Source organism: Sus scrofa, chromosome 12 (genome assembly GCF_054392235.1).
Source record: "Sus scrofa isolate SSC_HxYL_T2T_F1_AM1 chromosome 12, Sscrofa_HxYL_maternal_Yorkshire_Landrace_v2.0, whole genome shotgun sequence".
NCBI lineage: Eukaryota > Metazoa > Chordata > Mammalia > Artiodactyla > Suidae > Sus > Sus scrofa.
The window spans coordinates 23,300,965-23,314,481 of NC_139394.1; the positions used below are offsets into that span (position 1 = coordinate 23,300,965).

The following is a 13,517-nucleotide window of genomic DNA, read 5'->3' on the forward strand; positions in this document are numbered from 1 at the left end:
CAAATTAATGGTCAAGCTGGTCTCAGAAATTACATTTCGTGCCTCCCAGTTTGGCTCTTCCTGCACCTGACGCTGGGTCCCTCAGTGCCCTACACCAGCAAGGCAGACACAGAGACACCTTGAGATGCTGAGGCTCCAGGGATCAAGACCCCACTCCCCTGAATACAGTGAGAGCCTTTCAGCAGAACCTCCTGCACACTTGCTTGTGTTTGCACCAGCCACAGCTGGCCTGGACCCCCGCCTCCTCCTCAGCTCATTTGCCGCACTGCTGAGCACAGCGGCTTTTTCGGGTGGCTGAACCACTGACAGCAGGCTCGCAGCCTGGGGGCTGAGAACAGCTGGTGCCCCCACTCTAGCCTCTGCCCTCCTCTGCGCTACTCCGGGGGTGGCAGCACCTGCAACACCACTGGCCTGGAGCAGAGGATGCCCAGTAACCTGCTGGTGGTTCCAACCCACCATTTGGTTCTGTCGTTTGACCACACGCGCCCTCTCTGCCCCCATCTCAGCCTGAGCTTAAGCTGGCAGGTACTCTGTGAGGGTTAAGGTTACCTAGGCTTGGGGGTGATGCCAAAAGGGGGGGTCTGGGGGCCAGACAAGAGGCCTAAAATGGCAGAGATGGATACCAGAGGTGGGGGTTGGGGGAAGACACAGGATGAGCCCCTCTCTGCAATCCCATCCCTTTTTTTTTTTTTTTTTTTTGCTTTTTAGGGCCGCATTTGGGGCACATGGAAGTTCCCAGTCTAGGGGTCAAATCAGAGCTGCAGCTTCCGGCCACAATCACAGCAACTTGGGATCCGAGCCTCGTCTGTGACCTACACCACAGTTCACAGCAACGCCAGATCCCCAACCCACGGATTGAGGCCAGGGATGGAACCCACTAGTCGGATTTGTTTCTGCTGCACCACAGTGGGAACTCCCCATTTTTTTTTTTTTTTTTTGGCCATACCCTTGGCTTGAGGAAGTTCCCAAGCCCAGGATCACACCAGCGCCACAACAGTGACAGCTGTAGGATCCTTAACTACTAGGCCACCAGGGAACTCCTACAGCACCCACCTTGCTAGCCCCACTTTCTCTGACCTTTTCAGCCTTCTTTACCTGCTCCTCCCAATCCTGTGGGTTTGTTTGTTTTTTTTTTTTTTGCCATTTGATAATTTACTCATTTAATTTAATTTTTAATTTTCCTGGAGTATAGTTGATTTACAAAGTTGTGTTAATTCAGGGGTAAAGCAAAGTGAATCAGTTATACATATACAGATATCCATTCTTTTTCCAATTCTTTTCCCATATAGGTTATTACAGATTGCCTTGTGCTATACAGAAGGTCCCCCCTTTTTTTTTTTTTTTTGTCTTTTTGTTGTTGTTGTTGCTATTTCTTTTTTTTTTTTTTTTTTGTCTTTTGTCTTTTTGTTGTTGTTGTTGTTGTTGTTGCTATTTCTTGGGCCGCTCCCACGGCATATGGAGGTTTCCAGGCTAGGGGTTGAATCGGAGCTGTAGCCACCGGCCTAGGCCAGAGCCACAGCAACGCGGGATCCGAGCCGCGTCTGCAACCTACACCACAGCTCACGGCAACGCCGGATCGTTAACCCACCGAGCAAGGGCAGGGACCGAACCCGCAACCTCGTGGTTCCTAGTCGGATTCGTTAACCACTGCGCCACGATGGGAACTCCAGAAGGTCCCTTTTATTTCCCTTTTTTTCTTTTTCCTTTTTATGGCCAAATCTTTGACATGTGGAAGTTCCCAGGCTAGGGGTTGAACTGCAGCTGCCGCTGCTGGCCTACGCCACAGCCGCAGCACCGCCAGATCCAAGATGCATCTACAACTTACTCCCTAGCTCAGCACTGGGTCCTTCATCCACTGAGCAAGGCCAGGGATCAAACCCTCATCTTCATGGAGACTATGTCGGGTTCTTAACCCACTGAGCCGCAATGGTAACTCCAGTAGGTGCTTGTTAGTATCCTTTTTTTTTTTTAGGGCCACACCTGCGGCATATGGAGGCTCCCAGGCCAGGGGGACATATCAGATCTGTAGCTGCCGGCCTATGCTACAGCCACAGCAATGCAGGATCCAAGCTGCGTTGGATCTACCTACACCACAGATCATGGCGACGCTGGATCCTTAACCCACTGAAGGAGGCCAGGGAGCAAACCTGTGTCCTCATGGATGCTAGTCAGATTTGTTTCCACTGAGCCATGATGGGAACTCCTCCCCCCTCCCAATTCTTTTTATTTATTTATTTATTTTTAGGGTCGAACCTGCAGCATATGGAGGTTCCCAGGTTAGGGGTCGGATCAGAGCCGTAGCCACCGGCCTACACCACAGCCACAGCAACAGCAACGTGGGATCCAAGCCATGTCTGCCATCTACACCACAGCCCACGGCAATGCCGGATCCTTAACCCACTGAGCAAGGCTAGGGATTGAACCCGAGTCCTCATGGCTACTAGTTGGGTTTGTTAACCACTGAGCCATAACAGGAACTCCCCACTCCGAATTCTTAACAGCCTGTCCCCAGTGCTTAGGACAGGCTCGGGGCACCTGCTGCAGGGTATGAGAAAGGCAACATGTTCTTCCAGCCTCAGCCCTCTCTGTGCTTTCGGGGAGCCAGCCTGGGTGGCCCACCTCTTAGCCTTAGAGAGAGGACCAGGAAGGAGGCCAAGGACCCTGTACCCCTTCCCCAGCTCACGGCCCTGCACAGCAGCTGTGCTCTGTACCTCTCCTCGGCTGCCCACTCTGAGTCACACATCTTCCCACATCTGGGGGAATCCAAGGCGGGCGCTAGTGTTCATGCCATGCTGAGGTTCTGGGGAGTCACTGGTGCTTCGAGACCAGTTTCCTCCTCTAGAAATAGAGTCGGATTTGCCTGGGGAGTCTTTACCTGGGGGCCATGAACCCCTTTAAAGGTATGCAAAAGTATGTGATGGGACCAGTTGCAAGCGCTTGAGAGAATGGACATATGTTGTCATCAGCATTTCACAAGACTCCAGGGCCTGGAAGAGACCCAGTGGTTCTGCTAGAGGATCTGCCTGCCAAGGGGGCCCTCCCAGGCACTGCCAAAGGAAGGGGTTAGAAGCCCAAGGTGGAAAGAGATAAACTTAGGCCTGGGGTGAGCTTCAGAAAGAAGGGACTAAACTTGGAGTTCCCGTCATGGCACAGCGGGAACAAATCTGACTAGGAACCAAGAGGTTGCGGGTTTGATCCCTGGCCTTGCTCAGTGGGTTAAGGATCCGGCGTTGCCCTGAGCTGTGGTGAAGGTCACAGATGCAGCTCAGATCTGGCATTGCTGTGGCAGTGGTGTAGGCTGGCAGCTGTAGCTCGGATTAGACCCCTAGCTTGGGAACCTCCCTACGCTGCAGGTTTGGCCCTAAAAAGACAAAAAGAAAAACAAAGGCGGGGAGAGAGAAGGGACTAAACTCAAAGCTTCCCAAGAGATAGGCTCCTACAACCTAACTCTTCCCTCACACCCCAACCTCCCACCACCCCAAACCTCCCCCGAATCAGCATCCTACACCTTCAGTGACCTGTGGGAGAACAGCACCATCTCCTGGTCTATGGTGGAAATGGTTTTCTATGCTGCAGCCTTGGGAACCCCAGGGAAGCTCCTTACTCTCCCTCCTGTCAGCCAGGAGGAGGAGGAGGTGGAGGTGGACGGCCTTCAGGGCCCCTCCTCCTCCGGTCCAGGCCTGGGAAGAAGGCATCTCCAAGTAGCTTGGCCAAGGCCCTTCCCCTTTCAGGCCACAGCATCCCTACTTGAAAGAGTTAGAGCAAGGCTGAGGGTACATTATGCACAAGCCACTCTGGTGGCCACAGAGGACCTCTCAGCCTGGGCTCTGGTGCACATGGGTGGTGGTGGAGGCCGTCTGGAAAATTCTGTCTGGCCTTCACTGCCTTGGGCTACCCACCTACCCACCCTGTCCAGACTGGACAAGGACGCTACAGGCAGAGCTGGGAAGGTCTGCGGCCCCTAAGAATGCCTGAGCCTGCCCAGCACATACCCTGAAGACCTCTCATTGGCTTTCATATCACTCCTCTGCCCCAAACAAGTGTTCCTAAGATGGGTGGAGGGCAGGGAGGGGACCAGGACAAGCACGCCTGTTATGGCTGTTCCCAAACTCATCTTTTCTTTTTAGAGCCACACCCACAGCATATAGAAGTTCTGGGGACAAACTGGAGCTGCAGCTGCCAGCCTACACCACAGCCAGAGCAACACGAGATCCCTAACCCACTGAGTGGGGCCACGGAGCAAACCTGCATCCTCATGGATATTAGTCAGGTTCACTCCCGCTGAGCCACAATAGGAACTATTTTACTTCATCTAGAATTCACTTTTCCCACTCCCAATGATGCATTAGTTAGGGCTGAACAGGTGAACCCAACGTCCCTACACCGTTTTCTCATCTATAAAATGTAGAGGCTAATATCCTGCCTTACAATGTTGTAAAGATTAGAAAATCAATGTAAGTCAAGGCAAAAAGTGCCTTACAGTACTGGGCCTAGAGAGGATAATTTTTCAGTAAATGTGCTGGTTACTACAAGTGGCAAAATAAAACCCATTACCCGTTTGTAAAAGAGTTATTAACCCAGAATGGCTTTGACAACTGTTATGTGCCTTTATTCCAGTTTCTGCTGAGAAAGCCATCTTTTTTGTTGGCTGCTCCCAAGGCACATGGCAGGTCAAACCCACACCACAGCACTAACAGCTGCTGGATTCTTCACCAGCTAAACCACTAGGGAACTCCCTCCTCTGAGTCATTTTCTATGGGTATAAATAAAAAAACAAGTCTTACTAGGATCAGAAAGAAAAAAGGTTTAGGGAGTTCCCGTTGTGGCACAGTGGTAATGAACCACTTTGTCCACAAAGACGAAGGTTTGATGCTTGGCCTTGCTCAGTGGGTTAAGGATTTGGTGTTGCCAGTAGATCACAACTGCAGTTCAAATCTGAACCCTGGCCCAGGAACTCCATATGCCAAGGAAAGGCCAAAAGAAGAGAAAAAAAACAAAGACAGCTTAGGCAGCAGTCTGCAGTTGAAGTCCAGGCACCACTGCTCCTGGACTGGTGGTGGTTCAAACCCCCAGCGTCCTGGAGTTCCAAGGGGGTAGACCTTCACCTTGAACCTCAAGCTTGCAACTGAGAAGTATAAACATACTATTTTCTGCTGTCTTTAAACAATGGGACAACTTACATAGCAACTACTGCACATCTGAGACCACTCACGCTCTGCCCCAAGGGGCAATTTTGAAGCACAGTATTTTAGGTTTGGGTAGAAGCCATCCGCCCCTTCTCCAAACAGGCCCCATATCCTCGAGACGGAGGGGGTATGAGCCTGGCCAGAAGCCAAGAAAGCAATGAAACAGGAACCCAGGGAAAGGCCTCTAACCGGGTTTGGCTCTGGCCGTGTAAACAGTGAAGACCCACCAAGCAGCCAGAAACTTTGTAAGAGGTAGGCAGATGAAGGTTTGACTTTTTGTTTTTGTCTCTTCTAAGGCTGCTCCGGTGGCATATGGAGGTTCCCAGGCCAGGGTCAAATCGGAGCTGTAGCCGCTGGCCTCCGCCCTCCGCCAAAGCCACAGCAACGCCAGATCTGAGCCGCGTCTGCAACCTACACCACAGCTCACGGCAGCTTAAGTGGATCCTTAAGCCACTGACCGAGGCCAGGGATCAAACCTGCAACCTCGTAGTTCTTAGTCGGATTTGTTAACCACTGAGCCACGACGGGAACTCTTGATTGTTTTTCTGGCCGCAGTGTGCACTGGCTTGATGTGGGATCTCTGCTCCCAGACCCAGAGATTGAACCCGGGCCGCAGTGGTGAAAGCGCCTAGTCCTAGACACTAGACCACCACAGAATTCCCAAGGCTCATTTTTATTGAATCTATGTAACTGCCAAGGCCACTATGTACAGAGAGGAGGGGGAGAACTTTATTTCTTGGTCTCTTCCTCCTTGGACAGAGTCTTGATGATTTCCTCCTTCTTGGCCTGGAGCCGCTCTTCACGGCGCTTGCGTGCTTCCTTGGTCTTAGACCTGCGGGCCTCAGCCTGGTCCCTGGGTAATGAAAGACAGAAGACGGGTGAGCTGCTGGGGACACCAAGAGCTCCTGCTTCAAATAACCTCACGCTACCTGACCCCCAACCGGGAGCAGCAGGCGGTGTTCGGGTGTGGGTACAGCAGGAGGATCACACAGCTGTACTCCGGACAGACTGCGTCCAATTGGACGTTTTCAGGGTCTCAGAACCTGACGCAAAGAACACAGGGGCCAATTGCTGAAGAAACTTACGCCAGAAGCTTCTTGCGAGCCTTGTCCGCCTTCAGCTTGTGGATGTGCTCCATGAGAATCCGCTTGTTTTTGAACACATTCCCCTTCACTTTCAGGTACAGACTGTGATACCTGCCGGGTGCAAGGATGGGGTTCTGCTCAGCAATTGGATCAACACAGACTGGCCCCTGGGATCTGCTCTCTACACAAGGCACCGAGGGTCCCTTTCCTCTCCTCTTGTTGCAGGGACGCCTTTCTCCCAAGACTTTTGGTGCAGTTTTTAGACAGAAGAGCTGGCCTGCAGAGACTCGATTCTTGGGCTATCCTTTTTTTTTTTCCGGTCTTTTTGCCATTTCTTGGGCCGCTCCTGCAGCATATGGAGGTTCCCAGGCTAGGGGTCGAATTGGAGCTGTAGCCGCCGGCCTACGCCAGAGCCACAGCAACGTGGAATCCGGAGCTGCGTCTGTGACCTACACCGCAGCTCACGGCAATGCTGGAACCTTAACCGAGCAAGGCCAGGGCTCGAACCCACAACCTCATGGTTCCTAATCAGATTTGTTAACCACTGATTTGTTAACAGGGAAATTCTACCACCTTCTCATTGCTAATCATTATCCTAGAAGTTGACCATATTATAATAAAGAAAAAAACACAACATTCACTCTTCTGTGAATGTTATGGTGTAATAAAGATAGAAAAAAACAATTATTTAATATTCCATGGGTTATAAAAATGCCTTGAACTACACAAAGCAAGACAAGACCACTGAGCCACGATGGGAACTCCGCTTGGGCTATCCTGATGGTGAACAGGTGAGGAAAACCAGGACAGAATGGAAAAGCCTAAGAGACAGAGCGCTCCCTCCCAAGGCCAATGAGACGGAGCTTGCATCCCTGCGGAAGAACAAGCCATCAAAGCTCAAGGCAAAGTACTCACATGTGGCGGTCAATCTTCTTAGATTCACGGTATCTTCTGAGCAGCCGGCGCAGAATTCTCATCCTCCTCATCCAAGTTACCTTCTCAGGCATTCGAGCATTGGCAGTACCCTTCCGCTTACCTACAAGGAAGGTGAGTCAGGCCCACTCTAGTGCATCTGGGTGACCAGAGCCAGCTGAGAGTCCCAGGGATGGCTACCAATTCTCTGGGATACTTTATAACTCAATGGGTCATGTGCCAAGAGCTGTACCTCATTTTAAGGAGCATTATTTCCATTTTACACATGATGATTCCAAGTATCTAATTTCTTTCATTTACTCAATTTTTAAGAAACCACAAATAAGGCAATTATTCCTCAGTCACTTTGCACAGAATGTGGATGACAGGGTAGGTATCAAGGCAGTGTGGTAAACCAAGACTCAAAAGGTGGTATGACTTCCTGTCACGGCACAGCTGAAACAAATCTGACTAGCACCCATGAGGACACATGTTCGATCCCTGGCGACACTCAGTAGGTTAAGGAAATGGCGTTGCTGCAAGAGCTGTGGTGTAGATCACAAACGTGGCTTAGATCTGGCATTGCTGTGGCTCTGGCGTACACCAGCGGCTACAGCTGATTCGACCCGTAGCCTGGGAACCTCCATATGCCGTGGGTACGGCCCTTAGGAAAAAAAAAAGTAAAAAGTAAAAAAAAGGGTGGTGTGTATGACTTTCATCTTCCTCGATCAATCACCCTGAGCCAAGAAAGGGCTTTTAGGATTTATTGGACAACATTTTCCAAGTATCCAGAAGAATCCTTGGCAGATAAAGGTGACCTCTTTCTACCAATACTTTCGACACCAACACCAGTTGTCAACTTTCTGCTTTGCAGACAGAGAAACACCAAGTATCAGAGTAAGAAAACGCTCAAAATGAGTCAGAATGGGAAATCGAGACTTAATCTTCTATCATTCCTGAGTCTAAGTAAAGGGAAGAACGCACTTACCGATGCCCATATGCCTGCCCTTCCGGCGGGCCAGGGTGTTTTTCCGGCATCGAGCCCGGGAATGGACAGTCACAGGCTTCCGGATGATCAGCCCATCTTTGATCAGCTTCCGGATCTGCTGACCTGGGAAACCACAATGTATCTGGTCAGTCACCTGGGGGCTGCCTGGCCTCAAGCACAGCAGTCACAAGCCAGGGCACAAACAAGAGGCCAGAGATACCACTCACATCCCTGGTTTCAAAAGCAGTAGAAATAGGGGAACCTCTGTTTCTTAAAATACGTAAGAATTTCATCCATCGAGAGTATTTTATAGCAAACTCTCTCTATATTTGGGGAGGGGTGATTAAAATAGTATACAAATACAGCCTAGTCCTTCAAATCCTGTCTCAGCTGTTAGCTACCAGCCTAAAATAAGGTGAGGAAGTTTTGAACACCCATTACACCACCACAAACCCAAACAGGTTAAAAATTTCTCTGATGGTGACAAAGATTCCTGCTTGACCCAACCTTTGTCAGGTTTCCAAGCCTTCTAGGCCCATCCTTACAGTTCCTTGTAAATTCTCATTTTGGAAAGAACCCCGCTTAAGTTAGTTAACCAGAAACCCCTATCGTGATTTCAGGAAGAATCCTTTTTTTTAGGTCAGTTTAGTCAGAATCCCCCTTACCTGTTTCTTCATAGTAATTTTCCTCCCACTGACCCCTACACTGTGCTCCTTGGCTGTCAATCCCTAGTTGCTCATGCTACCTTCTGATTTGAGCCCAATCTCTCCCCCTCACTGTAAAATCCCACTGCACTGGTCCCCGGAGAACTATTTCAATGGTCCTGAATAAAATCTGCCTTGCCATCATCCCCCCCCCCCCCCAAATATGGCTGCTCCCATGGCATATGGAAGTTCCCGGGCCAGAGACCAAACCTGAGCCGCAGCTGTAACTTATGGCATAGCTGTGGCAATGCGGGTTAAGACCCGCTGTGCTACAGCAGGAACCCTATTTATGGAAGTACTGTGGTATGCTAATGTTATCTGCAGGACTGACACTGTCTAACTACTTTGAGTAATTATGTACAAACATGCCTCTGTTCTGAGGCCCAGGCCTTCCCAATTCATCCCTAACCCCCAGTACTCCAGTTTGCTTCTTCACAAACCCTTCATATAGCTATACAACAGAACATCCATTCTAACCGTATTTACTAATATAACACTGGGTAGTTCCATTAACCTCCATTCTCTCATTCTGGCAAATGGCAGGAAGAGAAGAACCCCTGGCATTTCCTATTTCTTTGATTCCTTCCATTTCCTAAGGATGCCCACCCCCCAATGTCCGACTTATGAGCTCTCCTAAATCTGCACATTCAAGTTAACACAATTGTGCCACCTTTCATCCCTCAAGGGTTGAGCAGGTGATAGGGCAAAGAAAGGTCGCAGAACCCAAGAACTCACGGGAGTTGGCGTTGGCGATTTCATTAGTCTCATTGGGGTCCAACCAGACTTTCTTTTTGCCACAGCGGAGGACACTGGAGGCAAGCCTCTTCTGAAGCCTGAGCATACTGTAACAAACAGAAAACACTATCAGGCCCTGGAAACCATTCCTGGGCAAGGAGCATCCCCAGCAAGACCTGCCCTCCAAAGCCTTCTAATGTGAAATATACCACAGGATATGGATGTATGTGCATTTAGTACTAAGGACAAACATGTCTCTCCCGCCCCAGGCTTTTGCCACCCACAATGGCACCTCCAAATTAAAAATCTCCCCTGTATCCAGATTTTTGTTAATGCCTTGGCAACTACCCATCCCATAATGTAGACAAAGCCCAAGCTATATCTTGACGTATTTGCGCCTCAGTTTTCTCCTCTGGAAAATAAGATGAACGGATGAAATTGAAATTTATAGAGGGAGCTAATACTCTGACATGCACCAGTGAAAATGAATTTATTTAACGCGAAGAATCTGAGGCCAGCGGAGCCGATTCGCTAGTCAGTCTTCTGATTCCTGGGCTCGTTTTTCTCATCTTATCACAGTAATATACTAGCCTTAAGGATTTTCTTATGATGGCTCCACCGAATAAAAGGCATCAAAGAACCAGGGATTGCTTCATCCCGGACAGTCGGAGGCTCGAGACCTACGCGAGGCCCCGTCCTACGTCACATGCAAGCAGACATGGGCTCGGAGCCACAGATTGACCCAGCGAGTAAGGAAGCCATAGCCCGGTTCCCGCCACCGCCTCTCTTCTGCCCGCAGGAGTAGCCTCGGACACGTGTGGGGCGCAGGGCTCGCCCTTCCTCCTGCGTAAGAGTGCCCAGGACGCTCTCCCACCCCCATCCTCTCCAGGCCAAGAGCTAGTGTGCTCCGGCCTACCCTAAGCTCCAAGGCCGGCCGCTTCAGGGCCGTCTCCACCTCAACTCTCCCACCAGGGGCTGAGGTATCGAGCCGTCGAGTGCCCTGGCAGCCGGAATCAACCAAAATCGGAGACCCTGGAGCCCTTACCTCATGGCTGCTGCCGCAGCGGCGAAAGGAAAGAACTTGCTCTCGCCAGGCTCCTCCCATTATCTGTGCAGGGGAGAGCTCATCCCTGGCTCCGCTTTCGCCCGTATTCCCCTCCAGTCTTTTCATCTTCTGCCACCATAAACGTACTTATATCTTCTGTAAAGATCCGGGATACTCGAAGCCTAATATCAGAAATCGGTTTTAAACTTAAAAACATAGAAAATATACCCCTTCGGCATGGCAAAGTGGTATAGTCCGACTTCCTATTAGGCATGCGTGGCAAGGGTGTCTGGTCACGTGGATGGCGGAAGCCGGAAGTCAGCTGGGTTGCGCAGGCGGGTTGAGGGAATTTTGCTAGAGTGGCCCGTTTCTCGCAGTCGCGTTGGGTTCTTTGGGTGTTTTATTGGCGCGGGGCGGGTGTGGAAGGTGAAGCAAGAGGGAATAATGAGGGCGGATTTCAGACAAAAGCAGCCCTGTATTCACTCTCTTAATTATTGGGAGACCCTGGAGGTCAGAATAAACCACCAAAGATACTAGCTGATGTTTTTGCACCCCTATGGTCCTTGATCTCTTAGTGCCTCAGTTTCCTTCTCCGTATAGTGTACGTGATATATCCGTTGTTCAGTTGTGAAAATCGCATGAGTTAACGTTTGCAGCTTGCGAAGGCAGGCATTAAGACCAGCTCCTCTTTAAAAATAAATAAGTAAAAAGGCATGCTCCTTATGACAGGAACCAGTCTTTTGTTTGGCTCATACTGTATGCCGGCAGCCATGGAGCTTTGCACATAGTAAGCACTTGAGAAATAAGGAGCGAATGAATAGCTGTGAAAGTCTTAAACCTGGTTGCTAGAACCTCTCATAGTTCTTTCCTCTTGCTCTGGAGTTCCCAATGCAAAAACCTAAGGAAGTGCAACTAGAGATTATCGTACTAAGTCAGAAAGACAAAAACCTTATAATATCACTCATATGTGGAATCTAAAATATGGCACAAATGGGAGATCCCCATTGTGGCTCAGTATCCATGGGGACGCTGGTTAGATCCCTGGCCTCACTCAGTGGGTTAGGGATACAGTGTTGCCGAGAGCTGTGGTGTAGGTCCCAGTCCGCGCTCAGATCTGGTGTTGCTGTAGCTGTGATGTAGACTGGTGGCAGCTGCAGCTCAGATTCCACCGGAGCCTGGGAATCTCCACATGCCACAGGTAGAGACCATAAAAAAAGCAAAATAAATAAATAAAATATAGTGCAAATGAATCTATCTACAAAACAGAGACTCACAGAAAACAGACTTGTGGTTGCCACGGGGCGGGGGGTGGGGGGAATGGACTAGGAGTTTGGAATTAGTAGATGCAAACCATGGCATTTAGAATGGATAAACAAGGCGTTTCCGTCTTGGCTCAGAAGAAACGAATCTGACTAGTATCCATGAGGATGCAGGTTCCATCCCTAGACTCGCTCAGTGGGTTAAGGATCCATCTGGCATTACTGTGAACTGCGGATCAGATCTTGCATTGCTGAGGCTGTGGTGTAGGCCCCCCGCTTCAATTCTGATTGGATCCCTAGCCTGAGAACCTCCATATGCTGCGGATGCAGCCCTAAAAGACAAAAAAAAAAAAAAAAAAAAGAATGGATAAACAAGGTCTTATTGTATAGCACAGGCAACTATATTCAATCTCCTGGGATAGACCACTATGAAAAATAATATATATACATATATATATTATTTATCTTTCTAGGGCCGCACCCATGGCATATGGAGATTCCCAGGCTAGGGGTCTAATCGGAGCTGTAGCTGTGGACCTACGCCACGGCCACAGCAATGCAGGATCCCAGCCATGTCTGTGACCTACACCACAGCTCACAGCAACGCCAGATCCTTAACTAACTGAGAGGGGCCAAGGATGGAACCGGAAACCTTATAGTTCCAGTCAGATTCATTTCCACTGCGCCATGGGGACGCCCTTTTTGTTTTGTTTTTCTAGGGTAAAATAATATTTAAAAATGTGTAATATGTATGACAGAGTCACTTTGCTGAGTACAGCAGAAACTGGCAAAACATTGTATCAACTATATATATTTTTTAAAAAAACTAAGAATATTCTGGGGCTCAAGAAACACAGATCTGAGTTCTGCCTCCATCTCCTTGCTTTGCTTCAGCTGATAACCCCGTATCTATCATCTGAACTTTCCTGGCTGCTAAATAGAGCTTAGAAGATCAAAGAGAGGGAAGGAAAGCAAAATTTATGCCCCTTTCTCACAACAACGCAATTAGTGTCATGGTCATTTTACAGCTGACTGAAGTAGCAGAGATTGAAAATTCAGGTCCTTCTTTTTTTTTTTTTTTTTTGTCTTTTTTTTTTGTTTTGCTATTTCTTGGGCCGCTCCCGCGGCATATGGAGGTTCCCCGGCTAGGGGTCCAATCGGAGCTGTAGTCCCCGGCTTACGCCAGAGCCACAGCAACGCGAGATCCGAGCCGCGTCTGCGACCTACACCACAGGTCACGGCAACGCCGGATCGTTAACCCACTGAGCAGGGCAGGGACCGAACCCACAACCTCATGGTTCCTAGTCGGATTCGTTAACCACTGCGCCACGACGGGAACTCCCAGGTCCTTCTGATTAAAAACCCCATGAGTTCTTTCATGCCAGGCTTGCTTGTGCACAGGGGAAGATGGGAGCCCTGCTCAGAGATGGATCTGTTCATGGAACAATGCTAATATGCTTCATCTTCACTCTAGGTCAAGGTGATGTGACCAGAGAAACGACTAAGGCTGGCCATCACTTGTTGCAGAACCCAGGGTGAGGAGTAGTCAGAGTATTCCACAGCCTCCCCTCCAGCAGAAGACAGCAGGTTGGTTTGTTTTAGG

The 13,517-nt window shown here is 49.6% G+C and overlaps 1 protein-coding gene across 2 annotated transcripts; it reads right to left on the reverse strand.

The window, feature by feature from the left end:
* Positions 1–5,843: 5,843 nt before the first annotated feature.
* On the reverse strand, positions 5,844–10,693 carry RPL19 (ribosomal protein L19). Of its 2 annotated transcripts, none has more exons than XM_003131509.6 (6): positions 10,656–10,693; positions 9,611–9,717; positions 8,172–8,294; positions 7,187–7,307; positions 6,272–6,382; positions 5,844–6,039 (listed from the first exon to the last, which is right to left on the reverse strand). In XM_003131509.6, exons 1-6 carry the CDS (start codon positions 10,658–10,660, stop codon positions 5,916–5,918), a joined length of 591 nt encoding a protein of 196 aa, XP_003131557.1. In that variant the 5' UTR covers positions 10,661–10,693; the 3' UTR covers positions 5,844–5,915. The 2 variants fall into 2 exon arrangements, with proteins under 2 accessions (XP_003131557.1, XP_084840811.1); XM_084984685.1 differs by having other exon boundaries at positions 10,527–10,693.
* Positions 10,694–13,517: the final 2,824 nt, after the last annotated feature.

Coding starts and splice junctions, on each gene's coding strand:
- RPL19 (XM_003131509.6), bottom strand. Junction 7,308..8,171: donor GGGCAGGCATATGGGCATCG/GTAAGTGCGTTC, acceptor CCTTCCTTGTAG/GTAAGCGGAAGGGTACTGCC. Junction 6,383..7,186: donor AAGAAGATTGACCGCCACAT/GTGAGTACTTTG, acceptor TGCACCCGGCAG/GTATCACAGTCTGTACCTGA.